Raw genomic sequence first — 12114 nt, forward strand, 5'->3', positions numbered from 1 at the left:
GCCTTGCCTGCTGTTGTTCCAGAGCATACTCCCCGAGCATCAGGACAGGCACAGACCTGTCAAGGAGAGTCCAGACAGGACATGGAACACCAGTGACACCTGGTCACAGGCAGACGGGGGCGCTGGGAGGGCTCTGCTTCAGGTGGCTGACGTTTTCCAGGTGCCCATCGATGAGACCTGGAGAAGTTTCCTCTGTTCTCATAAAGAAGAAAGTCTGCTACTGCCCCCACTATGTTGGACTCTCTTTCAGTGTTAGGAAGGACCCGAGCAACACGGAGATGCCCAAGGCTCTGAGATTTGGCCCGAGGCCTCCAGGAAGGCCAGGGAGGAGGATGTCTTTACTGAGATGAAGGGTCCCCCTCTGTCTCAGCACTGTCCTGTGAATGCGGAACAGATGGCATCCCTTTCAGTTTTGTCTGGACTTAAGAATTCCTCCCTACTTCCAACTCCCAAGGGACCCGGGCAGACTGCTGAGAGGTCTCTTCCCCGCCATGGCAACGGCCTAGGTCTTAATCTGGGTGGTGGTTACGCTGGTGTGTACATTCGTCAAATCACCAAGCTGAACGACGAACAGTAATGCCTCTAACGTGTCAATAAAGATGTTCTTTAAAAAATCCCACACACGCACACACAACTACCTTCTCTCTTAGGAAAGCCAACCACCCGCATCCCTTCGGCTCCTCCCTGGCAACCACGAGGTACAGCCGAGTGACCAGGTTGGACCCTGGGGACAGCGGGTCTTGGAAGGCAGCGCTTACCTCAGGTTGGTCAGGCTGGGGTGGTTCCTCAGAGCCTCTGCAAAGGCCTTTGCTCCTTCGTCACCGATTCTGTTGCCCCACATCCTGAGGGCAGAGGCAAGACGGTGAACGTTAGCCTGCGCTCACCACTCACTTTCTGCTGGTGGCCGAGCCCACCGGACACTCACCGGCAGATGTCTGTCCTCTGTCCCTGGAGCCGTGGCCTGGAGCAGATTCCCACACCAGCCCCTTAGTGAGCTGCTCTCGGTTTCCAATTCAAAGGGAAATGTAAGGGTAAGAGCAGCAGAAGCCTCGGGAACAGAAGCCCATCAGGTACTTGCACAATTAGAGACTAAGTTCACGCCGCTGGGCTTTCCGAGAGGCGTGGGGGGGGGGGGGGGGGGCGCAGGGAGGTGTCTGAGCACAAGGCAGTCCCAGACGCCCCTCGCGGAGGATACAGGTTTGCAGAAGCCTAAACAGGAGGCCTGTGGAATTGCCAACTCCAGCATCCATTTGGCTCGGTGCCGGGGCGCGAGACATTGGTGAAGACACAGTCAGTCTTCCGGGAAGCAAAGATCAGGAAGCACCCTTGGAAACCTCACCAGCAACGCTGCTTTTCCGGAAGAGGACCCTATTACAGCGTGCTGGCGGGCCGATGTGGTCTAGGGGGGAGCTGCAATAATGAAGCCTCGCCCCCTCCTTCCCCACAGCGGATAACCTGCGAGGGTCTGCGCGGCAGGATGCTGGGCTCCAGAGCCACACCGCTGGCCTCCCGTTTTAACTGGATTTTTATCTGGATTTAAGGTTCACTTGGGTGAATGATATAAACTCTTGGATCTTTGTCTCCTCATCTGTAAAATGGGGCTAATAAGAAAATTCCCCCTAGAGTTGTTACCAGGATTAAGTTAACATATGCAAAGCCCTTAGAACAGCACCTGGCCTATGGTAGGCGACAGCTATTTTTATTAGGCTGAGGGCACTGCCTGCCCAGCCCATGCACAGCGGACCTGGGGCTGCCTGGGCAACATGCCCTGTGCCCTGCCACCATCCCTCCTGGGGACGCTAAAGCCCTGGAATGAATTCTCAGTGTTTTGTACAGAAAGTGTGTGTACAGGAGGAGGTGGAGAAAAGGGGAACCTCTTAACACTGCTGGTGGGAACGCCAACTGGTGCAGCCAGTGTGGAAAACAGTATGGAGGTTCCTCAAAGAGGTAAAAATAGAACTACCCTGGGAGCCAGCAATTGCACTACTAGGTATTTACCCAAAGAGTACAAAAATACAGATTTGAGAGGGCACAAGCACCCCCATGTTTATAGCAGCACTATCAACAATAGCCAAAGCATGGAAAGAGTCCCAATGTCCCATTGACGGATGAATTCATAAAGCAAATGTGGTAGATATATACAACAGAATATTACTCGGCCATTCAAAAGATGAAATCTTGACACTTCTACCAATGTGGACGGAGTTAGAGTGTATTATGCTGAGCGAACTAAGTCAGAGGGAGTCAGAGGTGGCTCAGACGGTTAAGCGTTCAACTCTTGGTTTCAGCTCAGGTCATGATCTCACAGGTTGTGGGTTCCAGCCCCACGCTGGGCTCTGCCGCTTACAGTACAGAGCCTGCTTGGGATTCTGTCTCTCCCTCTCTCTCTGCCCCTCCCCGCCTCGCTCCCTCAAAATTAAATTTAATAAATATAAAATAAAATAGGCACTGGCTGTGATGAGCACTGGGTGTTATATGTAAGCAATGACTCACTAAATTCTACTCCTGAAACTAATATTATACTATATGTTAACTAACTGGAATTTAAATAAAAACTTGAAACTACAAAAAAAAAAAAAAGTATGTGTACTATACGATTGAACGATATCAAATTTTTAATGAAGGGGAAAACTACTCATGAGATTAAGTGAAAAGGAATAAAATTCTGTACACATAGCCTGACGTCTACTAGAGTTTAAAAAAAAATATATTTTTTAACGTTTATTTATTTTTGAGACAGAGAGAGAGCGTGAATGGGGGAGGGTCAGAGAGAGGGAGACACAGAATCCGAAACAGGCTACAGGCTCCGAGCTGTCAGCACAGAGCCTGACGTGGGGCTTGAACTCACGGACCGCGAGATTATGACCTGAGCTGAAGTCGGCCGCCCAAACGACTGAGCCACCCAGGCGCCCCTCTACTAGATTTAAAAAAAACCAGTGGCGAGCACACACTGCATGAGAGAACACGAAAGCTTAAGTGACCTCAGGTGTTGACAATATTTCTGAGATGATTTTTATTATCTTTTTCGTATTCGTCACAGTTTCCAGATAAAGTTATCGGTGTTTCTTTTGTAATCAGGTAAAAATTATAACGCTATAAAAAGCTCTTTTAAAAAGCCTCTGGAGTCCAAACCATAATGAGATACCACCTCGTCCCTGTTAGGGTGGTTACCATCAAAAAGAGCAGAAAATGACAAGTGATGGGGAGGGGAGGGCACGGAAAACCTGGATGCACTGCTGGTGGGAAACAGTGTGGTGGGCCCTCACAAAATTAAAGACAGAATCGCCAGGGGCGCCTGGGTGGCTCAGTCAGTTAAACATCCAGCTTCGGCTCAGGGCATGATCTCGTGGTCCGCGAGTTCGAGCCCCGCGTCGGGCTCTGTGCTGACAGCTCAGAGCCTGGAGCCTCCTTCCGATTCTGCGTCTCCCTCTCTCTCTGCCCCTCTCCCACTCGTGCTCATGCACTCCCTATCTTAAAAATAAACATTAAAAAAAATTATTTTAACATAGAATGACCAGGGGCGCCTGGGCGGCTCAGTCGGTTAAGCGTCTGACTTCGGCTCAGGTCATGATCTCACGGTCCGTGAGTTCGAGCCCCGCGTCGGGCTCTGTGCTGACAGCTCGGAGCCTGGAGACTGCTCCCGATTCTGCGTCTCCCTCTCTCTCTGCCCCTCTCCCACTCGTGCTCACACACTCCCTATCTTAAAAATAAACATTAAAAAAAATTATCTAAAAATAGAATGACCAGCCGATCCAACAATTCCACTTTTGGGGACACAGCCCCCAGAAATCGATGAGTCATTTGAACGCCCACGTTCATAGCAGCACTGTTCACGGTAGCTAAAATGTGGAAGCCACCCAAGTGCCCAGATGAATGAACAAGATCTATCCAACGAACCGCTACTCAGCCTTAAAAAGGAAGGAAATTCCAACACGTGCTACAACACAGATGAACCTCAAGGACCCTGGGCCGAGTGAAGGAAGCCAGTGACAAAGCGACACATGCTGTATGACTCCACTTAGGTGACGTACTCACGGCAGTCAAATTCACAGGGACAGGTAGCAGAAGGGTGGTTGCCAGGGGCTGGGAGGAAGGGAGAAGGGGGAATTATCGTCTAACGGGTAGAGTGTCGCTTTTTTGCAAGATGGAAAGGGTTCTGGAGATGGATGGGGGTGATGGCCGCACGACTACGCAATAAACAAAACAAAACAAAACAAAACAAGCCCGCGGGGGCACCTGGGTGTCTCAGTCGCTTAAGCGTCCGACTTCAGCTCGGGTCATGATCTCAGGGTTCATGAGTTCAAGCCCCACATCGGGCTCCCTGCCATCCGCACAGAGCCTGCCTGGGATCCTCTGTCCTCCTCCCTCTCTGCCCCTCCTCCACTCCCACACATGCTCACTCGCTCTCTCTAAAATCATAAATCTTCTTAAAACGCCTTCCCAAGATGAAGAACATCGGCCCGCAGAGGCTTACCACCTCGGGCTAGAACGGCACCCCCTCCGTTTGCTGGTGGCCATCACCGACTTGTGCAGCAATGAAATAAAAGTCTGCACAGCTGAGGTTGCCGGCAATCCTGGGCCTTCCCCAAACGGTTCCCGGTCCCCGTGCAGAAGCCAGAGGCGCGCCGGGGAGGATGCCCTCTGCAGCCTCCCCACAGCCGGCCCCAGCGGCCCTCTGGGCGCTCTCGCGCCCAGGACAGGCTCAGGTGCCTCTGCCTCTACTCACCCAACTTCGAAGATGGACTTGCTCTTCTTCACAGCCAGGGCGAGACACTTTCCTCCTTCACTCGTTATTTTGTTCTCCCCCAGCCTGCAGAGAGAGCCGCGCGCACGTCAGCTCCCAGCTGTGAGGGGACTCCGCCTCGGCACCCTCGTCCCCAGCGCGGGGCCCCTCTTGGGAGGTGTGGGCTTTGCCCTGGGACCCGCGGCACCCATGCCCTGGGCTTCCTCTCGAGGAAGGACCCAAAGCCCTAAGGAGAGCCACCGGATTCCTCTCCAGGAGGTGGTCGCGGTCTCTGCCGAAACTTAGGGACCCGTAAATAACCGCCTTTAAACGTCCCTCATTTCCATCAGCAGGCCAGGGAGGCGCCCCGTTCAAGTGCGAGTGGCCAGCCTGTGTGTGTTCCCGGCCCCAGTGCCGTTCCAGGGGCTCCTCCGGGCCTGGCGCTCCGTCACCTTTGGCAGAGCATTTCTGTGACGGGACCGAGGATCAAGCCCCTGCTTGCAACCAGATGGGTGCTAGGTCTGAATGGCTGTGTTCCCCCCCAAATCCATATTCTCAAATCCTAACCCCTAAGGTGATGGGATTAGGAGGCAAGGCCCTTGGAGGTGATTTAGTCGTGAGGGTGGAGCCGTCACGAATGGGATCAGTGATTTATTAGAAGAGGCCCCACAGAGCTCCCTTGCCAAGATTTCCCCCCAAGGTAGGTGGCCCTGCCTCACCCTCAGGGCGTGATTCCCCCCTGCGGTCAGCTCTCCTTCCCACACACAGGTCTCTCAATTTGACCCACGTGGCCTGGGGCAAACGGAAGGCTTTAGGGCGAGTGCACCTTCTGGTGACTTATATTCTGGGTCTGAATGATGAAGGGGTGACCCACAGGGGCTCCCGAATAAGCTGCCACACCCAGCCCACTCACTTCAAGTGCGTGAGGCCCTTGCACTCGTCCAGGATTCTGGCGATGTACCGGGCTCCGACATCGGTGATCTGGTTGTTATACAGGCTTGGAGAGAGAGCACAGCGTGAGACTTTGGGACCCCCGGCGTCGGCTTTTTTGGTTTTTTTTTTTTTCTTGGTACAGTTGACACAGTGTTGCATTACTTTCACGTGTACAACATAGTGAATCCACAGGTTTGCGAGTTATGCTACGTTCGTTACAAGCGTGGCCACCGTCGGTCACCAGACGATGCTCTCACAGTATCACCATGTTCCTTGCGCTGTCTGTCCCTTTTATTCTCGCGTCCCCACGGGACATTTTTAAGTGGGTATGTGCTGGCTGCCGATACCTGAAGTCTGGGCTGAAAGGAGAGAGGAAGGGCACACAGAGAGCAGTTTGGGGCTCGGGGGTCTCGAAGGCCGGGTGCAGAGCCAGCTCCGCCACTTTCCCAGCCTCTGCTTCTGCTTCTGCCTCTGCGATGAGGAGGAAGAATCACTGTGCCCCCGCGGGGTCATTAGGATGATTATGTGCGACCAGTCAAGCAGCAAGTGATGGGTATTTTTCGATTAAGGTCACAAGCAGCAGCTTGAGGGACAGTGAGTGTCGGAAGCTCCCGTCTCCCTGTTAGTCATTTTACCGCCTCGTACCAATTCAACAAGAAGGCAGAAAAAAGCGGAAAGTGGTAAACAGACAGGTTTCAAGTGCTCAGCAGTTTGGCCACTGATGTGGAGCCTTTTGTGGGCTTTATCCCAGCTGCTCTGAATATTCATACGTTTTGCTGCAGGTAGATTCAATTACTTGAAACCCGGGTAATGCTCTCGACCTCACTGGCCATATCACTTTTACACGGCACATACACTGACTCCAGATTTGTGTCTTTCGCTCAGGGCTCTGGATGAGGGACTGTGGATCCACAATCTAATACGTAAACAGCATCTGGCATTTATAAAAGGCAGCCCGAGCCACCCCTCAGCAACCCCCAGTCACAGCTTGTAAAATACTGGCCTGGATTAGGATCTCAATAGACAAGTGAAAGACACTTCTGGGCTTGCTCAAAGAGTGGGCTGCTGGCCGAGCCAAGAGCAGAACCCAAGACTCCTGGCCCCCTGTCCAGGGCTCTTTCTGGTGGCTCGGCCATCCTTCCAACCCTCCAGTGAGTCGCACGAACGGCAGTTTCCTGCTCCTCTGTATTATTACCACACACCTGATCTGGTGCTGTTGAGGCATACGTACCCTAAAAACGTCAGAATTTTGTATTTGGTCAGCTCTTCACATAACACCTTTACCCCGCTGTCAGTGATCTGGTTTACGCTGAGTCTGAAACAAAACAGCAAAGGAAGTTGAATCACGGCAGCTGCTCACTATGGAGGAGTATGAAGGCCACAAGATCCAGAAGCCTGTAGGTCCTGGAGTTTTCCCAGCTATAAACGCTCCCCTGAGACAGTGGCCATGGCAGTCAGCCACAGAGCTCCTAAAGGATCTGGGTGTCGTGGGGCCAACAGACCCACGCGGAACTGGCCCGTCAGCAAGACTACAGCAGAGCCCTGATTCGACATGAGGGCTACGAGAGACACACAAAGGACACGTGAGGCCGGTCACCTCTGACAGCCTGCATTTGCGGGTGGCCTACGTGTCGGTCAGGCCTTCTCTGTGGCTCTCACAACACAGCAGGGGCTGTGGATTTGGAAACGTGTGGAGCGGCTTGTAGTGATGGCAAGGCTCGGGGAGGGAAGGCCCCGCCACCTGGCAAGGGGGGGGCCAGAGCTATCAGGTGGCCTGCGAAAGGCTGGACAGTCCCCACAAGAACTGTCTCACCCGCAGCGGCAACAGCCTCCCCATCTGGAGGTCACATTTACAGATGGGGGCAGGAAAAGAGAGCCTTCGGGATGATGGATCTCTCCTGCACAAGGGCCGGCCATTCACGGGAACTGTTCTGCACAGTCCCTGTACTAACAGGATATTTTGATGTGGCTAATATGTGAATTTTTTTTTTTTCTTACTACCAAGTAATCTGTGTAACAAACTACCCTAATTTTCTCAATCCTTCACCCCGTCGTTTACATGAGGCTGAGGGACAGAGGAAGGCTCAGGGATGGAGGAGAGTGAGGGAGCAGGGGTGGGTGAGACAGTAATCCAAGGGTCAGCAAACTTTTTCTGTAAAAGGCCACAGAGCAAATATGTGAGGACCATGTGGCCTCTATTGCAATTATTTGGTTCCATAGTATGAAGCAACTGTGGGGCACCTGGGTGGCTCAGTCGGTTAAGCGCCCGACTTCAGCTCAGGTCACGAACTCATGGTTTGTGAGTTCGAGCCCTGCATGGGGCTCTGTGCTGACAGCTCAGAGCCTGGAGCCTGCTTCCGATTCTGTGTCTCCCTCTCTCTGCCCCTCCCCCACTCCTGCTCTCACGCTCTCTCTCAAAACTGAATGGTAAAAAAAAATTTTTTTTATAGTGTGAAGCAGCTGATATGTAAACATATGGGTGTGGTTATGTTCCAATAAAACTTTATTTACAAACACAAACCCTGGGACAAACTGTGCCAGCAAGCTGACCTCTCTAATAAGTGAAAGGCTGAACACGTTTGATTTTTAGGCCACGTCAAAATGATCAGGTCAGCTACTCAGGGCCCCTCCTCCCAAGGTGCCCACCTTGGTGCTGGGGCACAGTGTGTACACACACTGCGTGGCCATCCCAGGGTGGCAGAGGCTGCTAGTCACTTCCAATATCTGTGCTTTCTTAGAAACAGAATCCCCCATTTTTTGAAGTGGGCACATGATTACGTTTGCCCCTGTAAAATGTAAGCAGAAGTCTCATTAGCCATAGCTGACAAGTTCTCAAAAGAATGAGGTATGTCCTTCTTTGCTTGCCCCTTCTTCTTCGTGGAGGCTGGAACGTCAACAGAATGGCTGGAACTAAGCAGCCATGTTGGGCCAAGAGGTGGAAATCAGGTAGTGAGGGCAGCAAGGCCACTGTAAGGCTGAAGACGGCCTGGGCTCCAAAGATAGCTACTTGGGGCAGGAGCACCACCTTGGAGCACTCCATCTTAGGAGATGAGCACAGGGAGGCCACGGTGTGTGAGAGTGCCCCAGGAGGAGAGCACAGGCCTGGGCTCCCTGCATCTCACTGCCCCCACATAAAGTACACTCTAGCATTGGTGTAACAGGTACCCAGAACCCGTTCCAAATCCCCTCTCCCCATCAGAAATGCATGAGCCAAGTTATGGAGAACTGATACCGTCAGAGAGATTTACAAGCTGTCTTTTATACAGGAAATGCTAACAGGAGAAAGCAGACTGGCCTCCTTCCTCTAAACCATCAAACAGGAAACCACTCGAAAGTGAGCATTCTGTACTAAGATCCCTGGCAGCTCAGGGCAGCTGGCTTTGATTGTGGAAAGTAACAGAGGCCAGTGAGCACACAGTCTGCTCTTTATGCAATCCCAAAAGCACCCACGTGCCAGAAACCCCTCACTGGCTATCTTTGAGCCTCCCATGAATCTCAAAAGATTTATTCTTTAGGATTCTGCCTCTACCATGGCCCTGCTGTGTGACCTTGAGAACATCTCTGTGCCTCCACACCCTCGTTTGCCAAAATGAAGGTAAGAGTCCCTACCACCTTAGAGGGTTGCTAAGAGGATTAAATCAGATAAAGTCTGCAATGCACTTCACCCTTTCTCAATAAACGCCGGTTGTTATTACTGTAATTGCCAGGATACCAGCGTCTCCTTCTTCCAGATGAGGGCTCAGAGAGGCTAAGCAACTCACTCGAGGATGCCCAGCCAGGGCCGACCCGGCTCTGCCCGCTGCGGAGGCTTCTCTCCCAGCTGTCTGCCACCGTGAGATAGAATAGGCTCGGGTGTCCCCAACACCAGGGGTCACGAATGCCAGGGTAATTCAGGAGCTCCTACCCCAGGAGGCTCCTCCTGGTGCTTCCCCGAGCTCGGCCCGCCCCGGCCCCCCCTGGGCTGCTCCCTGTGCCCGGCGGCCTCACCTGATGACCGTGAGGCGGCTGAAGCAGGGCTGCAGCTCCCGCACGCCGTAGTCGTTGAGGTTGTTGTTGTCCAGGTCCAGGGCGAGCCGCTTGCGGAAGTGGTGCAGGACGAACGAGAGGGCGCTGCAGTCAGCCGAGCAGGCGTTGCAGTAGGTCAGCTTGAGGTAGTTCGCACAGATGCCCTTGGCCGCCAGCCGCCCCACCTTCTCGCTCTGCGTCTCGTAGATGCAGCGCAGCATCCAGATGAAGGTGGGCATGGCCTGCACCTGGTTGTAGCCCTCGTACTGGAGCCGGGGCAGGCTCTTCAGGTGGGCCCGCAGGCTGGCAAACAGGTGCGCCCACAGGGCCTTGCGCTTTCTCCGCAGGACCGCCGCGGGCACCAGGTGCCGCAGGAGTTTCTGCTTGGCCTTGGACAACAGCCCGCACAGGAAGAGGTTGGTGAACTGGAAGTGATCCCTGTTCTTGAAGAGGTCCTCCCCGGCCAGGCCGGGGCCCCGCAGACACCGCACAGGGAGAAAGGAGGGGTAGCAGGACTCCACGGCCGCCTCGCCAGGAAGCCCACACTCCCGGAAGAACCTGAGCAGCTCCTGCGTGCCTACCTTGTCGTCCGCCACGAGAAAGAAGGCGGTAAAGAAGGCCTGGAGGGTGACGTGGAAAAACTCATAGGCCTGCTGGTCACCCCCGAGGCCCTGCTCTGGCACGGCCCGCAGGAAGCCCAGCTGCAGCTCTCCGTCCTGCACCTCGGCGGCCCGCACGTCCTCCTGGCCAAAGACAAAGAGGTTCTTCTCCATGCCCTGGTGGGCCACCCGCCCCAGCGAGCGCAAGGCGGCGCCGCCGGCGCGGAAGGTCTCCGTCCGGCTGCGCGTGTTCCGCTGGACCAGGCTGGTGGGCTGCGTCCTGTTCAGGTGGACCTCGGTGATCAGCAGGAAGACGTCGGTCAGGGTCACCGTGCAGTCAGGCAGCTGCGTGGAGATGTCCGCAACACTGTGGAAGTGCTGGAAACAGCGGAAGACGATCCAGCAGAAGAGGGGCACGGCGCACAGGCTGCAGAGGTTGGGGTTGGCCTCCAGGTGGGCCAGCAGGCGGTCCCGCACGGCGGGCTCAGGGAACACCCTCTGGGTGTAGGCCCGCAGGTGGCTGGGCGAGAAGCCCCGCAGAAACACCTTCTTGCGGAGGAGCTGGCGCGGGATCTCGATGCCCGTGCGGGCCGTGAGCAGCTTGGCGGCGCCCTTGAGCAGCTTCCCGCTGAGCAGGTTGGCCAGCAGGGCCAGGGGGTGGGCGGGCTCCCAGGGGGAGGAGGTGTCAGGCACGCTGCTCAGGTCGAAGTCCGAGTGCAGCTCGTCCAGGCCGTCGAAGGTGAAGAGGGCCGTGTGGGGGAAGCGCAGCAGGAAGGCGAACACCTCATCCGGGTCCTGCTCCGGGTAGCAGTAATGCTTAAAGAGCAGGTCCTGCAGGCACAGCGCGTCGTCCTCCTTGAAGCAGCTGAACACGCGGCAGCGGAAGTGGAAGAAGAACTTGAACTCCGCGTCCAGCAGCCCCGCGGCCCACAGGCCCTGCAGCCGCTGAAGCAGCATGGACTTGCCCACACCGGCGTCCCCGAAGATGAAGATGGTCTCGCCCTGCTCGCTGAGGACGCCGGTGGAGTGGTCCAGCAGGCAGGCCAGGCTGCCCAGCAGGCCCAGGCTCTCGTTCCTGAAGCCCACCAGCTCCACGATGGTGTCCGTGTACATCTCCTCCAGCAACAGCTCCTCCTTCTGGGCGTAGCACAGGATGAACTTGGAGTCGAGGCCCAGTTGCTGTCGCAGCTTCTGGGTGTACCTGCTCACTGGGGGGGGGGGGGGGGGGGGGGGGGCGGGGGGGGAAGACAGCCAGTTCCATTGAAACTCTTTAAGTAATCTCTACACCCAACATGGGTCTCGAACTCATAACCCCGAGATCAAGAGCCTTATGTCCCCCTTGACTGGGCCAGCCAGGCATCCCCTGAAACTCCTATTGTTGAGGCAGAGATTGCCATAACCATTCTTTTGCTTATCACTCTGCTCTGAAAACAACGGGTAGTCTTACAAAACTACATGCCAATACTTTTGGTGAGAAAATACATTTGACATTAATCCCGATTATAAATGAGCTGTGCCAAATCGCCAAAACGGAGTAAACTGAGATGAAAACTAGCCTTTTTCAACCTGAGGGTCACTGACTTAGCGCCTGCCCACAGGGGAGCTGGCAGTAACATGCTCTCATGGGCGTGGACTTAAGCAAACCTGAGCTAGAGATGGGCCTTACACAGAGAGGGAGGTGGTCCTTCCCCAGACAAGAGGCTGTTCAATAAATGCCTTGCAGATACTTTGGTGGGTGGGGGGCTAGGCGGTTAGTGGGTTAAGCTTCCCAGTTGGGCTCCGGTCAAGATCTCACGGTTCGTGAGTTCAAGCCCCGCACCGGGCCCCACGCTGGCGGCACAGAGCCTGCTTGGG

General features: G+C 54.7%; 1 protein-coding gene across 10 annotated transcripts in view; it reads right to left on the reverse strand.

Annotated features, from left to right (window-relative positions):
* Positions 1-12114, reverse strand: part of NOD1 (nucleotide binding oligomerization domain containing 1) — a 77111-nt gene that overhangs the window by 23175 nt on the left and 41822 nt on the right. For 6 of the 10 annotated variants that reach the window (XM_019443713.2, XM_019443714.2, XM_019443715.2 and 3 more), the window contains 5 exons: positions 9644-11468; positions 6888-6971; positions 5637-5720; positions 4727-4810; positions 759-842 (listed from right to left, as the gene is read on the reverse strand). In XM_019443713.2, coding sequence (XP_019299258.2) covers positions 759-842; positions 4727-4810; positions 5637-5720; positions 6888-6971; positions 9644-11468 — 2161 coding nt within the window. The other 4 variants (XR_002078473.2, XM_019443720.2, XM_019443721.2 and 1 more) reach the window with 4 other exon arrangements.

This window comes from Panthera pardus, unplaced genomic scaffold (genome assembly GCF_024362965.1).
Source record: "Panthera pardus isolate Hobbes unplaced genomic scaffold, ASM2436296v1 HiC_scaffold_8, whole genome shotgun sequence".
Lineage (NCBI taxonomy): Eukaryota > Metazoa > Chordata > Mammalia > Carnivora > Felidae > Panthera > Panthera pardus.